The 18,256-nt window shown below is 42.7% G+C and overlaps 1 protein-coding gene across 2 annotated transcripts; it reads right to left on the bottom strand.

Moving 5' to 3' along the window:
• Positions 1 to 207: 207 nt before the first annotated feature.
• HAL (histidine ammonia-lyase) lies at positions 208 to 16,315 on the bottom strand. Of its 2 annotated transcripts, XM_061351240.1 has the most exons (20): positions 15,855 to 16,306; positions 15,370 to 15,430; positions 15,168 to 15,195; positions 14,803 to 14,877; positions 14,631 to 14,703; positions 14,481 to 14,547; positions 14,254 to 14,291; positions 14,049 to 14,174; positions 11,695 to 11,834; positions 10,155 to 10,202; positions 9,015 to 9,162; positions 8,835 to 8,930; positions 8,690 to 8,748; positions 7,832 to 7,912; positions 6,866 to 6,931; positions 6,595 to 6,760; positions 3,373 to 3,507; positions 2,183 to 2,291; positions 2,032 to 2,101; positions 208 to 987 (listed from the first exon to the last, which is right to left on the bottom strand). In XM_061351240.1, the coding sequence occupies exons 1-20, from the start codon at positions 16,099 to 16,101 to the stop codon at positions 841 to 843; spliced, it is 1,980 nt and encodes a 659-aa protein (XP_061207224.1). In that variant the 5' UTR covers positions 16,102 to 16,306; the 3' UTR covers positions 208 to 840. The 2 variants fall into 2 exon arrangements, with proteins under 2 accessions (XP_061207224.1, XP_061207225.1); XM_061351241.1 differs by lacking the exon at positions 8,835 to 8,930 and having other exon boundaries at positions 15,855 to 16,315.
• Between the last annotated feature and the right edge of the window lie 1,941 nt (positions 16,316 to 18,256).

Raw genomic sequence — 18,256 nt, 5'->3', positions numbered from 1 at the left:
GCCCCTCTGTGGCGATGGAGCCTTTCGATAGCTGGTGAGCCATGGGATTGTAGATGTTGTGCTATTGCTTCAGCACCAGCTCAGACCTACAACTCCTACATCTCCTCCTCCCCCTTGCTTTCCCGGCCCCTGTTCCACCTCTCCTATTTCCAAATTAAGCTTTTGCTTTACATTGTCATCATCACACATGGCAGGAAAATAGATTGCTGCAGTTGTATATGAAACCCCAGTTTATTTATTGCAGGTGTGAGCTCATAGCTCTTGGAAAGCTGCATCAAGTGTAGTTCATCACCAGAATACAACATATTTGTTCTGGAGCAATAACCTCCAAAGTACATTTTCATGTGCACAGCTTTTGTGATTTATGAAGCACCTGCTCTAAAAATGCTCCTGTCATACAAGAACCTGTATCTCACACATGATCTGCAAGAGAGAGGAGAATTAAGTCTCCTTAAGATAATTTTGTTGAGGCAGAATGAAGGGGACCACAGCAGTTACTCCAAGGGAAAAAAATAAAGGCAAGAATATCAAACTTAGGCTGTTTGGTTATAATTGGCACAGATGAGGAGAAAATGAGAGAAGAGCTGACAAAACAAATACAGGAGGCCCTGTACAAAACATCCATTAATGCTTTGTGTTAGAAGCTCAGGGAATTCAGTCAAAACCACACTATCATGGTAAGCTGTCTTTCACATGTAAGGAAACTAGTGAGCCATTTCTTTACTATCTGGATGTGCTCCTGAGCTACACAGTCAAGTTCTTTGGTTCACCTGAAGAAACCACACTGAGCTCAAACAGAATAGCTACCCTTGGGCAAAGTCCTGGAAAGGATCTGGTCTCTTAAAGTTCCTCCTGATGCCTGTGGTCATGACCAACACCCATATGACCCAGCGATCCCAGGGAGAAAGCTGTTGGTGAAATGGGTCTCGATTCAGGGATGTGTTCCCTCCTGTACTTTTCAATGTAAGGCTCAGCCACTTCCCACACCTGCAAAACAAGAAAGTGAAACAGCAGTCAGAGGCAAAACCAAAGGTCAGGTGAGACACCAACGCACAAGTTCAGGAAACCCTGTTACTGGGTTGGATGAGAATTACAGGCCTATGCAGATACACTGTATGTGATCAGCAGAACCAGGAAAGCAGCCAGACTGAGGTTTAAGGAAGTGCATGTGGATGGAGTTGACAGGAAAAAATACAGTTTGGGGCTGGGGGGGGAGTGGCAAGGTGAAAAAATTAAAGGCAAAACCATTATGTCTTGTCTTGCTACCAGGTTGATGTTCTGTGTGCAATAGTTGGGAGAGGATCACTGTCACTTCCTACAGAACTACTTGGTTATGAAGGGGATGGGGAAAGAAAATAGCAGCTAGCATGGACAAATTAAAAGGGGAGGGATGGCAGCTGGGGTTTAAGGCAGAAAAGCAGTTTTCTCAGCCTCCTCGGTCTCTCCTTCTGTAAGGGCTGCAAGATGCTAAAAAAGAGGTGATTTTCTTCTCCCATTTGCTTACTCTCTTCAATTATTCTGTTACATTTTACGAACAAATAAAATGGACTGATCCTATAGCTATACAGACACTTGGCCCAGGTTAACACATTTCACCACTACTATTCTCTCATCCATGTCTCATTGCATCCAGACCATGCCCACGGGCCTCAAGGCTAGGGAACCCTCATTGGCCCAGGAATGAGGAACACCATTTGGAGAGGCTGCTGATTTCTGTGGAGATCTGTGGGCTTATAGGACTCTGCCCTTAAATAATTCCAAGTTGGACCTATGCCTGGACGCTGCTGGACTTAATCATGTAATCTTTCTATTACACAAGTTATACAAAGGCAAGTTTAGGAACTGATTTCTAAATCTATCCCACTAAAAACTAAGGAAAACCAAACACCAGAAATCCAGTGGGTTTGCCCCAGGCAGAGTCCTGCTTTTAGTGATCCCATCCAGTGTATATACGGAGGGTTATTTCTAAAGCAGAGCTGCAGTGTGCTCCTCAGGACAGTTGTACCACTTGTGCTGAGACTCAACACTCACCTGCTGCTCCACAAGCAGCCTATGAGCTGCTTCAATATCTGGGGCCATGAAGCGATCCTTTATCCAAGGCCTGTAACAAGACACATTACAGACATTGGCCAAACATTAACCACCACTGGCAGCAGCTAGGGAGACATTTATCTGATCTTACCTCACAACGGAGCGCACAAGGTCGTAGACCTTCTCCAATGGGGTTGTTGTTCTCAGAGGGCGTAGGAATTCAATGCCCTGGCAGGCCGCAAGCAGCTCGATAGCCAGAACTAGGAAATCGGAACAGTGAAAGGGGTACTTTGCAGGACCAGCTCAAGGCAAGGTTTCCCTCATAAAGCTATCGCTGGTATTTATTCTGGATCATATTGTATGGTTTTAGGTAATGTGAACAGACCAGTGGATCCACACACGCCAGAGAGGTGGCCCAGCATCAGGATTGTGTTATGAATGGTGCTGGAGGCAGTATCCAGCATTTTAGCAAGCAGACTGTGGGTGCTCTGCAGTTCAGTGTGCCAGGAACTCCTGGTCACCACCGTCTTAAATCCATAGGAATCTCTTCCAGGGTATTTTGAATATTCAAATTAATGGCCATCACAAGTAAGAAAATCTCTTTAGGACTGAGAAGAAAGGGGCCTGAGCTATTAAAGAAAGTTCTGCCTAAGAAACTTGCAAGAGCCCACATGGAAGCACCAGGAAAATTACAGAGGTTTGGAAGAGAGTCTTCTGTCCGTAGAATTTTGCACCTTATCTACCGACCTCACACCTGATCATCCTTCATTGACATTAGTTCCTCACTTTTACAAGCCAATTCACCCAAGGATTGGAATGAACCAAATGGATCTAGGACACGCTGTTTCTCAGCACACTGTTGCAACGCACAGTTCCTCAAACTCTTTTTACACACAAAAAATAGTTTCTATAGAACTAAGTCTTCAGAGCACTCAACAGTATAAACTTAGTGGGTAAGTTCAGTATTTGTGTGCCATGTATTACTCATACTACCAGCTGACACAGTATATCTAAGCACATCATCTGCCAAATAAATAAATAAACAACGAAGAGAGCAACCTGTAAGCAAGATTTCTGTTAGCAATCTGTAATCCCCTGTAAGCAAGGGAGGAAAGTTTTGCTGAGTGTCCTGCAGTAAGAGGTTTTGTTTCATAAGAAGTACCAGATTTACCTGATTTCTGGTAGAAATGTCAAAATGCTTGTAAAAGTATGTAAACATTTTTGAGACAGTTCTTTCAGGTACATTAACTCCTTTTTTTCTTAAAATATATCTAAAAAGAATGGCACCAATATCTTAATGTAGTTACACATTTAAGGTCTGTGAGGAAATCAGTGTTTTACCTTGTTCCACATGTTCAATAACTCTCAAGGCTTTTCTTGCAGCCCATCCTCCCATGGACACATGATCCTCTGTAGCAGCACTGGTCGAGAGAGAATCAACAGAAGAGGGGTGGCACAAGGCTTTGTTCTCAGAAACTGCAAGAAAACAGTGCAATGAATTTAGGACAGAATGGACACAAGACAGCAGAAGAAAGGGCCATTCTGGAGAAAAGAGCTTGTCTACCGCTTCAGGTCCAACTATTGTTCCTCTTTTGAGGATGCATCAAAATCTGTAATAAGCACCTTGAAAACTACCACTGCCTCTAAAAACAGCAACTGATATCAGCCTTAGAATAATAGAAGAGCTAGGGTTGGAAAGGACCTTAAGATCATCTAGTTCCAACCCCCCCCGCCATGGGCAGGGACACCTCACACTAAACCATGTCACCCAAGGCTCTGTCCAACCTGGCCTTGAACACCGCCAGGGATGGTGCATTCACAGCTTCCCTGGGCAACCTATTCCAGTGCCTCACCACGCCAACAGGAAAGAATTTCTTCCTTATATCCAATCTAAACTTCCTCTGTTTAAGTTTTAACCTGTTACCCCTTCTCTTGTCCTGTCACTACAGTCCCTAATGAAGAGTTCCTCCCCAGCATCCTTGTAAGCCCCCTTCAAATGCTGGAAGGCTGCTATGAGGTCTCCACACAGCCTTCTCTTCTTCAGGCTGAACAGCCCCAACTTTCTCAGCCTGTCTTCATACAGGAGGTGCTCCAGTCCCCTGATCATCCTCGTGGCCCTCCTCTGGACTTGTTCCAAGAGTTCCATGTCCTTTTTATGTTGAGGACACCAGAACGACACACAATACTACAAGTGAGGTCTCACAAGAGCAGAATAAAGGGGCAGGATCACCTCCTTCGACCTGCTGGTCACGCTCCTTTTGATGCAGCCCAGGATACGGTTGGCTTTCTGGGCTGTGAGCGCACACTGAAGCCGGCTCATGTTCATTTTCTCATCGACCAGCACCCCCAAGTCCTTCTCTGCAGGGCTGCTCTGAATCTCTTCTCTGCCCAGCCTGTAGCTGTGCCTGGGATTGCTCCGACCCAGGTGTAGGACCTTGCACTTGGCATGGTGAAACTTCCTGAGGCTGGCATCAGCCCAGCTCACAAGCGTGTCATGGTCCCTCTGGATGGCATTCCTTCCCTCCAGCGTATCAACCGAACCACACAGTTTGGTGTCATCGGCAAACTTGCTGAGGGCGCACTCAATCCCACTGTCCATGTCAGCGACGAAGATGTTGAACAAAACTGGTCCCAACACTGATCCCTGAGGGACACCACTCATTACTGGTCTCCAGCTGGACATTGAGCCACTGACCACAACTCTTTGTGTGCGGCCATCCAGCCAGTTCTTTACCCACCGGGTGGTCCATCCATCAAATTGATGTCTCTCCAATTTAGCGACAAGGATATCGTGTGGGACAGTGTCAAATGCTTTACACAAGCCCAGGTAGATGACATCAACTGCTCTACCGCTGTCCATCAGTTCTGTAGCCCCATCATAGAAGGCCACCAAATTGGTCAGGCAGGATTTCCCCTTGGTGAAGCCATGCTGCCTGTCACCAAGCACCTTGTTGTTTTTCATGTGCCTTAGCATGCCTTCCAGGAGACTCTGCTCCAAGATTTTGCCAGGCACAGAGGTGACACTGACTGGTCTGCAATTCCTCGGGTCATCCATTTTCCCCCTGAAAATGGGGGTTATATTTTCCTTTTTCCAGTCATTGGGAACTTCACCTGACTGCCATGATTTTTCAAATGTGGTGGATAGTGGCTTAGCAACTTCATTAGCCAGCTCCTTCAGGACCCCCAGATGGATTTCATCAGGTCCCATGGACTTGTGTACCTTGAGGTTCTCAAAAGCCTTGAGTTGCAAATATTAACCAAATATAGAACTGCTCTCTCCTCCCCCACCTTCATGGTTGTGTTGCTTTGACTCGAAGTCTTGATGGAAACTGAAGAAAATGAGTGGACAGCATCACTGAAATACAAGCCTGGCATGCCTGTTACTCCAAGGCAACCTCTGTTTTTGGTCAAAGACACTGCCCCTCCCCGGTTTCAAGAAGAGAGCCTGAGATCAGCAACCGGTCTCTTCACATCAGAGCAGAGGCCCTTGCAGAACTTGCTCCGGGAAGATGCAGTAGCATGATACAAATCCTCTTCCACCTTCTTTGCCTTGCTATGAGACCTCCCATGTCCCTCCTCTGGGCACATACACCCACAAGTTGGAAGCACTCTGGCTTTGCAAGCCAGGTGGGAGAACTGGAGTAAGTCTCTCAAGCTGTGCTCAAAAGCAAGGGAAATTTGGCTGCAGGAAGGACTGTAGGCACCATCCAAAACCAATCTGAGGTTGAGAACTGCACTTTAGAAGAGCAGAAATGAAGTCTGCATTCACAGTGCTCTGGGTGCACACAGACCTTTTCTAACCCATGAAGTCCTGGTGTCAGCTCAGTGATGAGGTAGGAGGCAGGGCGGTCATTTTCATTCCCTGAAGGAAAGACCATAAGCACCCCAGAATCTCTCCCTCCAGATTGCAGACATGAGCTGCAAAACCTGAAGCCAAGCAACAGCTAATGCCTGGAGCCAACCTAAACTCTGCCCAGCCAAAAGGAAAAGTTTCCATCCTTCAAAAAAGGGGACAAGCACTTCAGCTCCTTTTCCAGACCCACTTCCAAAACCAGCCTCTAGGCAGTGCTCCTTTATCACATTGATTTAGTTCACTGACTATTTTGTCCTGCAAGATGTTTATGTACACATTTATCTGACATGTTCTGTTCCTTTGTCTATTTGCACCTCTTATAATTTACCCTCTATACTCACAGCATGTTTATGTTGGCTCTTGCTTTCCTGAACCTATGAACTGTAATAACCCAGGGCTCTTATGTTGGTGACTATAAATGAGAAAACTCCCTGCCAATTCCATAAAGATGCAACCAGGAAAGTGTTCTCACAGAAGTCCACCTAAGGGTTTGCATGCTCAGAGCACTAAACTTGTCCATGGGTCAATGCAGAATAAAGAATCCTGAGCTGAAATAACTGTAGCTGGACTGAACTTAAAACTTTGTACCCAGCACATAGAGAAAAGATGGAAAACAGGAGTGAGATGCCTTTGTATCTATTACCAAATTACAACTGCCTTGACATAAAATGGTCTTTCTAGCTTTCTCTTGATATTGCTCAAGCACTCACCCAGGGCAGCTGCTGTGCAGTGTGCTATCATGAAACCAGAGTTCAGACCTCCTTCAGTGACTAAAAATGCAGGCAGTTCACTGAGCGAGGGGTTACAGAGCCTCTCAATTCTTCTTTCACTAATTGCAGCAAGTTCATGCACACCAATTGCCAAGTAGTCCAGAGCCTATAAAAGAAGATCTCATTAAACCAGATGACAGGAGAAACAAATGAATAGAAAACTGAAACAGAAACCAATTTTTAGTTTTTCTTTCTCCAAATGCTTGATTACCTTTGCAGGATATTCACCATGAAAATTTCCTCCAGAAATGGTCTCTGCTCTTTTAGCAAACACCATCTTTAAGGAGAAGTTAAGGCAAAAATATGAGTGAAAATTCATTTTACGACAGCTATCTGTCACTAATCAGAGTATCTTAACTGAAGGAATGTTTGTGCTAACAGGTTTCTATTTGTAAGCACATTATATTACATCTGTGTGTTCACTTTTGAGAAAATGAAGACCCAATCTCAGTTCTCCAAACTTACAGATACAATTTTGACATCTATTTTTCCAAACAGACTACATGAAATGAGGTCTTTGATCAAGGGTGAGAGGGGTGCAAAGAAACACACGTGTCTGGATCCTAACATAGTTTCTCAGTTCTCTGGTAGATTCTCTCCATGCTAGGTACAACCTTAGACAGGTTACAAACAGTAATGCATATTAGCAATTGATATGATGCTACGTATAGCATCATTATACTGCTGAGGGGAATACAGCCTTGCCCAGTGCTAATACGAGAACTGTACACAGAGTTTATGAGGCTGAGCCACAACGAGGCTTACCAGCCAATATGTCTTTTGTCTGCCTTCCAAGAGTGAAATTTGGTACAGGTTTCACTCATGCTGCACCAACAGATGTTTCATATGACAAATCACCACCTGTCTGTGTCCATTTGGTTGCCAAATCCCATCTATCTACACATTCAATATAGATGTATATAATCTAATCTAGGAAACATTTAACATGCACTAAACCACATGCACATGTCATTTCCTCTCCCCAACACACACTTGGGTGCACCAATGTAGCCATGGGAAAAGGAAGAGAAGTTGCTGTTGCAACTTCTTGACTGTAGTAGTTCTTGACTGAAGGCAGTTACAATGTTTTTTCCTCCAATGCAAATAATTATATAGAAGAAATGGATAAAAAAGACAAAGCAAAATTTTACATAGTAAGAAGGTCATCAAAAGATACAGGGTTGTCCGTGGCACTATTGATTTCAGTCATCATGATGTCCTTCACAAAAGCAATTGTATCGTTTACAACTCCATGCACCTAGAACAAAGGACATTAGCACCTGATCTTAGTATCCATACTTACTTCATCTTCAGGATGCTGACTGAGCTGCACGTACTCTCCCATCCTCCCAGTCTCTAAATCCATACATGCAGATGGACTTGGATTTGCTCCTAAAATAAGGATAATCTCTGCCCATCCTAGACACCCAGAAGACTATATTTACTGTTATGGCAGTATCGCTAAAAGGGTTACTTGAATATATCATTCTTTACTTATCTGGGTTGATTTACCCTAAATGGAAGATAGGATACTTACTCAGTGGTAGAAGTGTTATTAGGGAAGAAGTAGCTTCATAAATCTCCCACAGAAAACAGTCTCATTAATTAACTTCCATTAATTCCATGATTTAATAGCTTTGAACATGCTAAAATTTAGGGGATTGAGTTTTTCCACTATGTTTGAGATATTGCAATCTGGCTGCTTCTGCAACCACCTTTCCTCAGTTCATGGTCTTAGCATCGCTGCAGAGGAAATGACCTGCAAAGCCCTCAAGCGCAGAAACCAGCACCTTCCCTCTGCTTCTGACACTGTGGTCTCTTCCAGATATGAATGCAGCTTTGTTAGATGCTGCCCAATGGGTGCGTGCATGGGATTGATGAACTACATGTGTCCATTAATATTAACTCTGAAGTGAGGGAAATGCAAAATAAAACCTCTAATGGACTCAGACAACATATAATTGATGCATTTCTGAGGTGGGAACTTCACCATCATTTATCTATTCCTATGAAAAGAAATAAAAGTAAGTTTTACCTGAGGGCAGCAGCGCATCGTGTATGCATCCTGAACTCGGTCACAGAATCTATGGCTCTCTAGAAGGAAATAAGAGAGGAAAACCCAAATATTTCCTCATACAAAAGCATACAGGCTACTGTTGATGAAGGGCAAGATTGTTCACCTGCTATTTCTGATGGATGATGGTCAGAATCTAGAAGAGACCTGAATCGAAATGCCACTTCAGCCTGCCCTCGGTGTGGGCGCACTGCATGGATATCTAGTAAATCAAGTTACATTGTCAGGTTTTGTTTCTCTTGCCAACAGCTGTTAAGGGAATAGACAGGAAAGGCTCAGTACCCACCAGTGTCAAAGGCCCTCGTTGTACCCTTCAAGACTTCAAGTGTAAGAGCAGCAATTATGTCAGCTTGTCTAGCTATAGCACCAGCTCTTTCAACCGCTTCACATCCCAGTGAGGTGATCATTTGCGTCCCATTGATGAGAGCCAGACCCTTCAAAGAGAGGACAGATGTTAAGCAAATTCATTGAGGCTATTCCACATGCTGTGATAATTCCCCATCTCTGTGATAATTGTCTTATATGAATGAGTTAAAGACCTTTGCTCAGCTTCCTGGATCGTCCTGAAATCATAAAATGCCACAGCTTGGCATCTTTGCTACATAAATTGCCAGTGTTCATGACTACTAAGTCACTTTAGGCAGCATTGGAGCTCCAGCAGTTTCAAGCAAGAGGTTTATTTAATGTTTTTTCAAGTTTACTTCAAGCAAGAAAAGCACATAAAATATTTATTTTTTTTCCAATCCTTTGGAAGTGGAATCCTATTTTTATTGTTTCTTCTTAAACTATTAAATCTCAAAAGTTACGAGCATGGGGGGTGCAATCAGGAAGTAGTATATTAAAGAGCATTAGAAGTTATAACTGCTTTAAAAGATTTGTTCTAAGCAAACATGAGGCCCATGGGAGCCTTCATTTGCCTTTAGAAGACAATGAATTTGACTTCTTGCTCCTGGTGCTGTTTTATAACTACTGAGGTCCATTATCAAAGAAGTCCACAGCCCTCAAACCTGTTGTGTTCCCATGTAAATGGTAATATTCAGAGTGAGATTCATCTCACCTAGTTTTAATGATCTAGAAGTCAAACACCTGGTTCAAGTTAGTCATCTGAGCTTCTGTTATGGTCAAAGGGCAAATAGGTACCTTGAGAAGGCTTCTTAGATAGCTGTTTCAGGATGATATAAAAAGTTTTCTGAAGATGCCTATGTCCACCAACTACAGAGCCAATCTAAACATGAGGCTTGGGTCTGATATTTCAAGTCAAATAGGGCGATACTAAGAGAGGTGAATCCCACCCTTGATAATATTGCATTAATATCCTTCTGGAGCTTGATTTACAATGACCGTTCATTCATTTCATGTTAAAATTGTAAGCATAGTCATCGACTACGCTTGTTTTCCATCAGCTGGCATCATTATACTTTATTACCTCTTTTGGTTTCAAGGTAATTGGTCTCAGACCATGGGCTTCCAGGACCTGTGAAGGAGTTTAATGAAAGGGTAATTAATACAAAAGGTTTCTAGTAATTCATTCACCAAAAAAAGTTTAAATCTTAACAGTTTCCATAAATAAAAATATTAACAAATCCCTTAAGCAACATGTGAAAAAGACCTTTCTATACAAACATTTAAAATACTGTTTTTCTGCTGGGTTAAATATAGGACAGCATTTTTGGGCTTTTGAACTAGCACTTCATTTCCCAGTGCCAACAGAAGAAAATAGTAGGAACAGTGGATCAAGACACTGTCACAGCCCATTAACATTTACCATGTATCAGCTGATGGAAGAGAGTAATTGTAGCTAAGTCTGGAACCACCCTGGGAAGGTAGTTCTGCCTGCACCCCGCCTCGTAACAGGCTTGGCTTCACATAAACTACTCCTTTATAAATGATTCCCTAACCATTTCTATGGAAGATCTCCAATGATCGAAATCCTACCCAGTTTATTCTATACATGTCTATTCCATACGGCAATCACTCTTGTGGGAAATAGAAGAATGGTATAGCTTTGACTCTGGTTATAGTATTTTCAACCTTTCCAACTGAAGAGGTAATATGTCTCAGAGGTGTACCACTGTAACTTCTGGTCCCAAAGGTCCAGAACACACCAGCCTGCTTCCTTCTTACTTCTCTCCCTGTGTAGCTCTCAGCACTTTTCCAGCCTACAGCAGGGGTACAGCTACCAATCCATGAATAAATCTGGTGTTCAAATATTCATGGATAGGAGTGACAGATATATCAGAACAAACTATCACAAAAGACTCTAGAGGGGCCAGACTTGGAGACACTCAAAGCTAAATCAATCTGCTGATGTCTTAGTGGCAAATTCACAATTAATTAAAAACTAATTCTATTGTAAAGCTTCCATCTTGCAAAGGAGAATGTTATAAATGTTTCTTGGAACCCTAGTTAATTTATCAAAAATGAAATGTCCAAATGTGTGTGTTCACTCAAAGCCATTATAAAAATCAGTAGAAATGTTACTGATATGAGTTACTACCTCAAATACTCTCCAGTTGCTCTCAACATTTCAAGGTTTGAATTTGAGGTGATCTTGGTTTTCTTTTTGGAACAGTGTTGATGTCCATGGAGCTCAAGATGTAGCAATTATACTTTCATAGCTGGTATCATATTCTGTCCCTTTCTCCAGGTCCTAAATTACATCACTATGGTATCTTGTATTGCAATACTATGGCACGGTATTTCTTTAGGACTTAATAACATGCTGCATATTTGTATCTGGTCCACTGAGTGTGGGTCAGATACTGCATTCTCATGGATCCACCTTCCTCAAGGTGGAGAATGAGTTACTAAAGGCAACTTAGTCCCAGTTCAGACTGGTACAAAAAATCCAAAGTCTTTTACATACTCTTAATCTGAGCAAAAGCTCTCTTTCTCTCATGGCTGCGCACAGTTTGGCAAATGAGCCAGCAAGTAGAAGAAAAAGCAATTAGCCGCATGAATCTTACATATTTAGCATCAGCCCAGCCACTCTTTGGGGACCACATTTTTCCCTCTCCAATTAATCCCAGAGCAAGATGAGAGAGGGGGGCCAAGTCTCCACTGGCTCCAACTGTTCCTTTTTCCGGGATATAAGGAAGGCAGGATGCTAGGAAGAAAACAAAAATGACTCCTGTTAGAGCTGCCTCTTGATACTCCTTGGAAAACAGAGAAGCCAGCGTATGACTGCAGTCACAATAACATCCTTTGATCACAGTCAACAGCACCAACAGGATTACTCTTGTTGCAGACTGAGATTTGTCCCTGCTCACAGGCTAGCTGTAGTTTATAAAGAAATTAACCCTTTCTGCATTTAGCCCTGCATTTAGTTTTGGAGTGGGGTGACCACAGTCCAGGGTGATTGCAGGTACAGCCACACAGCTGGGCAGGTAAAACATCAACTCCTCTCAGCTCTCTAATGCAGGGTGACCACTGTTGTGGACAAACCTACCTCTTCATTCTCACTCCATTAAACTCCTAGAAATCATCTTATGATAGAATGATAAAATGGTTTTGGTTGGAAGAGACCTTAGAGATCTCTTCCTTAGAGAGAGAACCCCCCTGCCATGGGCAATGACACCTTCTACTAGATCAGGTCGCTCACAGACCCATACAGCCTGGCCTTGAGCAGTTCCAGCGATGGGGCATCTCTGAGTCCTCTCCCCTCATCCTAGTCCTCTGAGCACTGAATGGGTGGAAATGAAGAAACTGAACTCAGGGAACTTCAGAAAAAGTAGGGAAGGAACCAGTCCAATTTTCTTCTTTTGCGGAGCTAAACAACTAAATTGCAGCTCCTTCACCCACTGTTGGTGGAGGGGGGTATAACAGAGTCCTGCATCTGGGCAGGAACAACCCCAGGTTCCAGTATAGGTTGGGGAACGACCTGTTAGAGAGCAGTGTAGGGGAGAGGGACCTGGGGGTCCTAGTGGACGACAGGGTGACCATGAGCCGACACTGTGCCCTTGTGGCCAAGAAGGCCAATGGCATCCTGGGGTGTATTAGAAGGGGGGTGGTTAGTAGGTCGAGAGAGGTCCTCCTTCCCCTCTACTCAGCCCTGGTGAGACCTCATCTGGAATATTGTGTCCAGTTCTGGGCCCCTCAGTTTAAGAAGGACAGGGACCTGCTGGAGAGAGTCCAGTGCAGGGCAACTAAGATGATTAAGGGAGTGGAGCATCTCCCTTATGAGGAAAGACTGAGGGAGCTGGGTCTCTATAGTTTGGAGAAGAGGAGACTGAGGGGTGACCTTATTAGTGTATATAAATATATAAAGGGGGAGTGTCACAAGGATGGAGCCAGGCTCTTCTCAGTGGCAAACAATGATAGGACAAGGGGAAATGGGTACAAACTGGAACACAAGACGTTCCACTTAAACTTGAGAAGAAACTTCTTCTCAGTGAGGGTGACGGAACACTGGAACAGGCTGCCCAGGGAGGTTGTGGAGTCTCCTCTGGAAACATTCAAAACCCGCCTGGACACATTCCTGTGTAACCTTATCTAGGTGTTCCTGCTCCGGCAGGGGGATTGGACTAGATGATCTTTTGAGGTCCCTTCCAATCTCTAACATACTGTGATACTGTGAACAGAGGGCAGCACAAAGCCTGGATTCTTTGGGCCCCTTGTATATGAATGTGACTCTTCTCTCACATGCATGATCTCTAGTTTCACAACAATCTTCCAATCTATAGTTTAGATAAAAAAAGAGAAGGAAAGTTGAATGTAATACTCTAACATAGGGAGTTAGAGCATCACTGCTGCACTGGCATGCCTTGCCAGAGGGACCATCAATGGACATCAGCTGACAAACAGTACAGCCACCCCTTTGGTTTCCCTGCCACAGCTTCTGTGGCAAAGCAACTTCAACTGCTTTGTCAGTTGTGGCCACATGAGCTGCTGACTAGCCACACACTTCTGCATTGCTGCCTTGTAGCCCTTGGAAGATGGTGGCACACATCAGCACATACCCAACAGGACATTAGACTTGAGCCCTTGAGGAAGAGATCACCCAAAATCAGTCATGCTCCTAGTTAAGCCGAGTATTGCACTAATTTCCTAACCTCTCAGAGGCTCATTTCCTAAACTTCTGCCTACTGAAGTTCATCCTTTTCTCTCGGCCTTTCCTGTCAGTTCTTCTCATACCCCTCTTTTTTCAACAGAGGAAGTCTCTAGTTGTGAGCTTGTCAAGCCGACCTCTTGTCCTGATCTCTCACAACTACCAAGTTGAAAGAGCAACATCCATAGCTTGACCCATTAAGCTGCACCCTTTAATGAAACAGTTAAAAGAAAAAGATTAGGGAAAGGGGACTTTCTTTAAATATCTTTTTACCATTAAATGCTTCAATAACTTGCTGGAGCGTTTCTAGGGATATTCCACTGTATCCTTTTGCCAGGACGTTAATTCTCAGCGCCAGCAGCATGCGAGATCTCTCTGGGCTCAAAGGTTTCCCCACACCTGAAACAGTAATCCTTTTGGTAACTAACCTGCTATCAACAGTGGCAGAAGAGGGAAACATCAGGTGATTTCTCATTACCTGCTGAATGTGAGCGAACCAAGTTCACTTGAAGCTCCCTATGGACAAAAAAAGAAAAAAGTAAAACCCCAAATAAGTCTCATCAGGGTTTATTCTGCATGGAACAGAGGGAAATACTGAAGCAACCCTCTCATCAAACCACAGAATATAAACGTACAGGGTCAAAACGCTCCCTCTTCTTTCTTTCCTGAAAAGAAAGAATGGAGCAAGCTGCACAAACAACTTACCTCAGCTTACTGTTTGGGATGACTGTCCTGGCAAACTTCCCAAACCCTGTGGTGATTCCATAAACGACTGCAAGAAACATACACTGCTGGTTAAGAAGAGAACGCAGTTAAGTTTTCTGAACAATTAATAGCTAGACTAAAAATATTTACCTGTCTGTTCCTTTACGATCCTTTCAATCACTTCTCGTGATTCCTTGACTTTAGCTTCAGCTTCAGGTGTGAGCTAAAACATGAGTACTTTAAATATTAGTTTATCTATTATTATTTAGATTATAACAAGATAAACATGTAATTTTTAGCCACATTTATTCAGAATCTTTACCTTGATCTTGTAGAGCCCCTTTCCTAAATTGACCAAGTCTTCCGTTGTTAAACTGTTGCCATCTAAAAAAATATACTACACCAAAGAACCACCTTTTAGTTTGGGATATGTATGAAGTTGCTTATTAATCATAATTAAAACAAATACACTTAAAACTCAGCAATGACAGGAATGTTGCTCATGATTATTTGTAAGACAGGGACTCACTAACAGAAACATAATAAGCGCATTATATAACTGAATTTCCTGGGCCCAGCCAATCTAACAGCCCTGCCCGTGTGAATGCTGCAGTGGCTCAACTCTCTGCACGTTTTGGTGAGTAACAGGATTTGTTACTGAGTTGTAAAATCACTGGTAGTTCCTACCTGTTCTGGTTCTCGGTATTTGCTGTATCTGAAGGTTCTGTAAAGGAAAATAAAGGGCAGATCGGATTTCACATGTAGGGACCATCTGATTACAGCTGGTAATGTGTTTTAAGAATGAAGGACCTCTAAAAGAACAGGGAAATCTAGAGAATTATAGATCTGGAACTATAAGTAGCTCACATAGCACCCCAAAAAAGGATACAAATGAACTCCTTCTGGCTGAGATGGTATGAAATCTGGAGACATTATATCTCCTTCTATAACTAGGAGAAATAAGCAGAATAAACACAAGTGGAATTAAATTGCATTCTACATATAAATTATTTTGTTATTCATTATAATACAACTTCAAATTAGAATTCTTACAGCTGTATCAACCCTGAATCTATTTGTATGCTTATAGGAAAATAGCAAGCAAATATGTGTTCATTTAAGGTACTCTAAAGGCAAAAGCAGAACAGTGTAACACAAGCATATATTATATATGACATCATATGCTGGTGATGCATCTAGAATCCTGTATGTTCTAAACTTTATATAGTTCTAAGATTCTTAAAACATTTTGGCATTTTTCCATAAAAGTCATAATGCCCTCTCAGATGCAATTTTAGACAAACTAAGACAGAGCTTGCTGACACAGATGCCAACATGGTCACTCTGCAATGTGTTGCTTAACATTTTGCTTACCAACTTCAACAAATTCATTATCCTCCAGAGCATCCTCCACTGTATCTTCAAGATCCAGAAGGCCAAGTCCCTTGCACCTTCGAACGTAAAATTTTACTTCTTCTACTGAGGAAAATCCCCCGTTGTCAGGTTTGTTCTTTATGTACCGTCTCACAGCTTCCTTTCCCAGCCACCCAACTGTGCTGGTGCCGTTCTGACATGGCACTGCCAGCCATTCTCCTCGGACGTGCACTGTGTATCTCGGCATGCTTTCTCCCCCAAACTGTCCCTTGACCGAGAAGGGCTGTAGCGTGCAGCAGCCCTACATTTACTATGTGATGGCCTGAGGACAGCTTCTAGCTGGAGTCCAATGTCACAATCAGTGAGAGGCAAAAATCCACCCTCAAAATCCCCACCTTTGTAAATAAGTGAGATCGATGTATTCAACTGACTTCATCCAATCAAACCAATCCCAGGGAGAACTCCCTTTTCATGGAAAGGCAAGTCTCCCAAACTACTGACACAGGACTTTTCTACCCCAGAGATCACATCAGGGGTATAGAAATGAAAATCCAGGAGCTGGATCTTATGTACCAATATTAGATAAATAAATCAGACTAAGCTGGAATGCAACTGTTCTGAAAACTTAAGGGTTTAACAGGAGTTAACAAAGTTGTCACCTGGCAGTAGATCACACTGACGAAAACCTCCATGATGGACAGGGCTGGAAAAGTCACCCTGTTAATATGGGTTGGTCATGGCTGCTAGGATTGGAAGAAAACGGATTATACTGCACGATAAAAGCAGGCAGCAGAGGAAGCAAGCCCACTTTGCTCAGTCCCGTGCTGAAGTCTGAAAACATAATATTGTATTGTAGGGGAGAAAAACACTCATAAATTTTCATTACCCTTTTATTTATGAACTGGAAGATGTTGCTACAACAGGTAGCAAGAAGCATTAAGCCACAACTGCACACTACCAAGCCTGGTGCTGCTATTTCATGCTTCTTTTGCTGGCAGATGCAAAGGAAAAGAAGTGGAGAAATACCTATTAAAATGGTGCCAAAATAAAGTTTAGCGATAATCATGTCTACACAGAGGCTGAAAATACCTTTGTCTTTAAAGACAAAACAATACCACCACTTGTAGTCCATACTATCCACAGTAGTGTTATCAGACAAAAGTACTATTATAAAGTGCACTTACCTGTGGTTGAATTATTGTGGGCAATTTTAAATTGAGACCCACAGGTGGGAGTCTCTATGTGTGAGATTAGACAGACAGACTGCCCCAGCAGAGCAGGACACTAGTGAAAACCATGCCTACCACCAATTTTTTTTTCTAGCTCTGACAGCAAAAAACCAGGATTATCTGGCGGCATGAACTGCCAGATCACTATGTATGATAAATGGGCTTTTATGACAATGTATTACCCAAAACTAGTTATATAAAACATTTCTAAAACAAAGGAGTTTTCACTGCAATCTGACAGCCTGGACCAGAACCTATTAATACCAGGTACCCCCTTCTCCTACCAGAGCCTTGCCTGAGGGAAATCTCGTTCATTCAGGTGACGCTGTAGCAGAAGCCTGATTAGGTTTTGGGAGTAAACGAAAGGAATTGCATAAATTTCTAACCTGAAAAATAGAAAAATTCCTTTCAGTGAATTTTCCAGCAGAACTTGTTCAGAGGAGCAGCAAGGAGAGAATGAATGGCCTATTAGGTCCTTAACACAAGCCTGTAAACACTTTATATACACGGAAATTACGCTATTACATTTCAAAAAGCCAGGATTTCATTGTGTTATTAAAAGCTGAATGTCACAACATTCATAGAAAGAATTTAAACTCACTTTTGAGCCTCATGGACCTAGGAGTTAATTTTTCAGTCATTTTTTTATTTAAACTACATAGATATATAGGTTAAAGTTGCATGGAAGAACTCAGGATGTCTTGAATTAATAGAATTCAACAAGATCTCTTCATGCCTTAATTTATATTACAGCTCTCAGCATGAAAAGATTAATTTCTTGGTAAAGTACATAACTTCATCTGCTTGAAAGCTTATACTGATCAAAACTCAGAACAGAAATAAACTGGTAGGCTCTCTACTCCCACCCTAAGTGAAGTAACTAACCCTAAGTTATTAAATAACTAATCCTAAACTATTAAACCCAAGCCTTGTGCCACAACCTGTATTTGGTAACTTCCTCCCCTGAAACAGCGCTTTGTCAAAATGATTTTTACTCCACGACACGGGGGTTATCTCTGCGGTCAACAGATGCTAACTGATCATCTCCAGGAAAAGCAGTTCTTGCCAAACTCACTTCAAAAAACAATCTACAGATGGCAGCATTCACAACAGCTTCACCTAAACCATCCACTTGAACTGCAGTGCTGTAAAGATCATAAGGAAAATGGTACC

Source organism: Neopsephotus bourkii, unplaced genomic scaffold, assembly GCF_033783945.1.
Source record: "Neopsephotus bourkii isolate Nb327-2 ecotype Australia unplaced genomic scaffold, CSIRO-AGI_Nbou_v1 NB_567, whole genome shotgun sequence".
Taxonomy (NCBI): domain Eukaryota; kingdom Metazoa; phylum Chordata; class Aves; order Psittaciformes; family Psittacidae; genus Neopsephotus; species Neopsephotus bourkii.
This window is presented reverse-complemented; position numbering and strand designations above follow the sequence as displayed.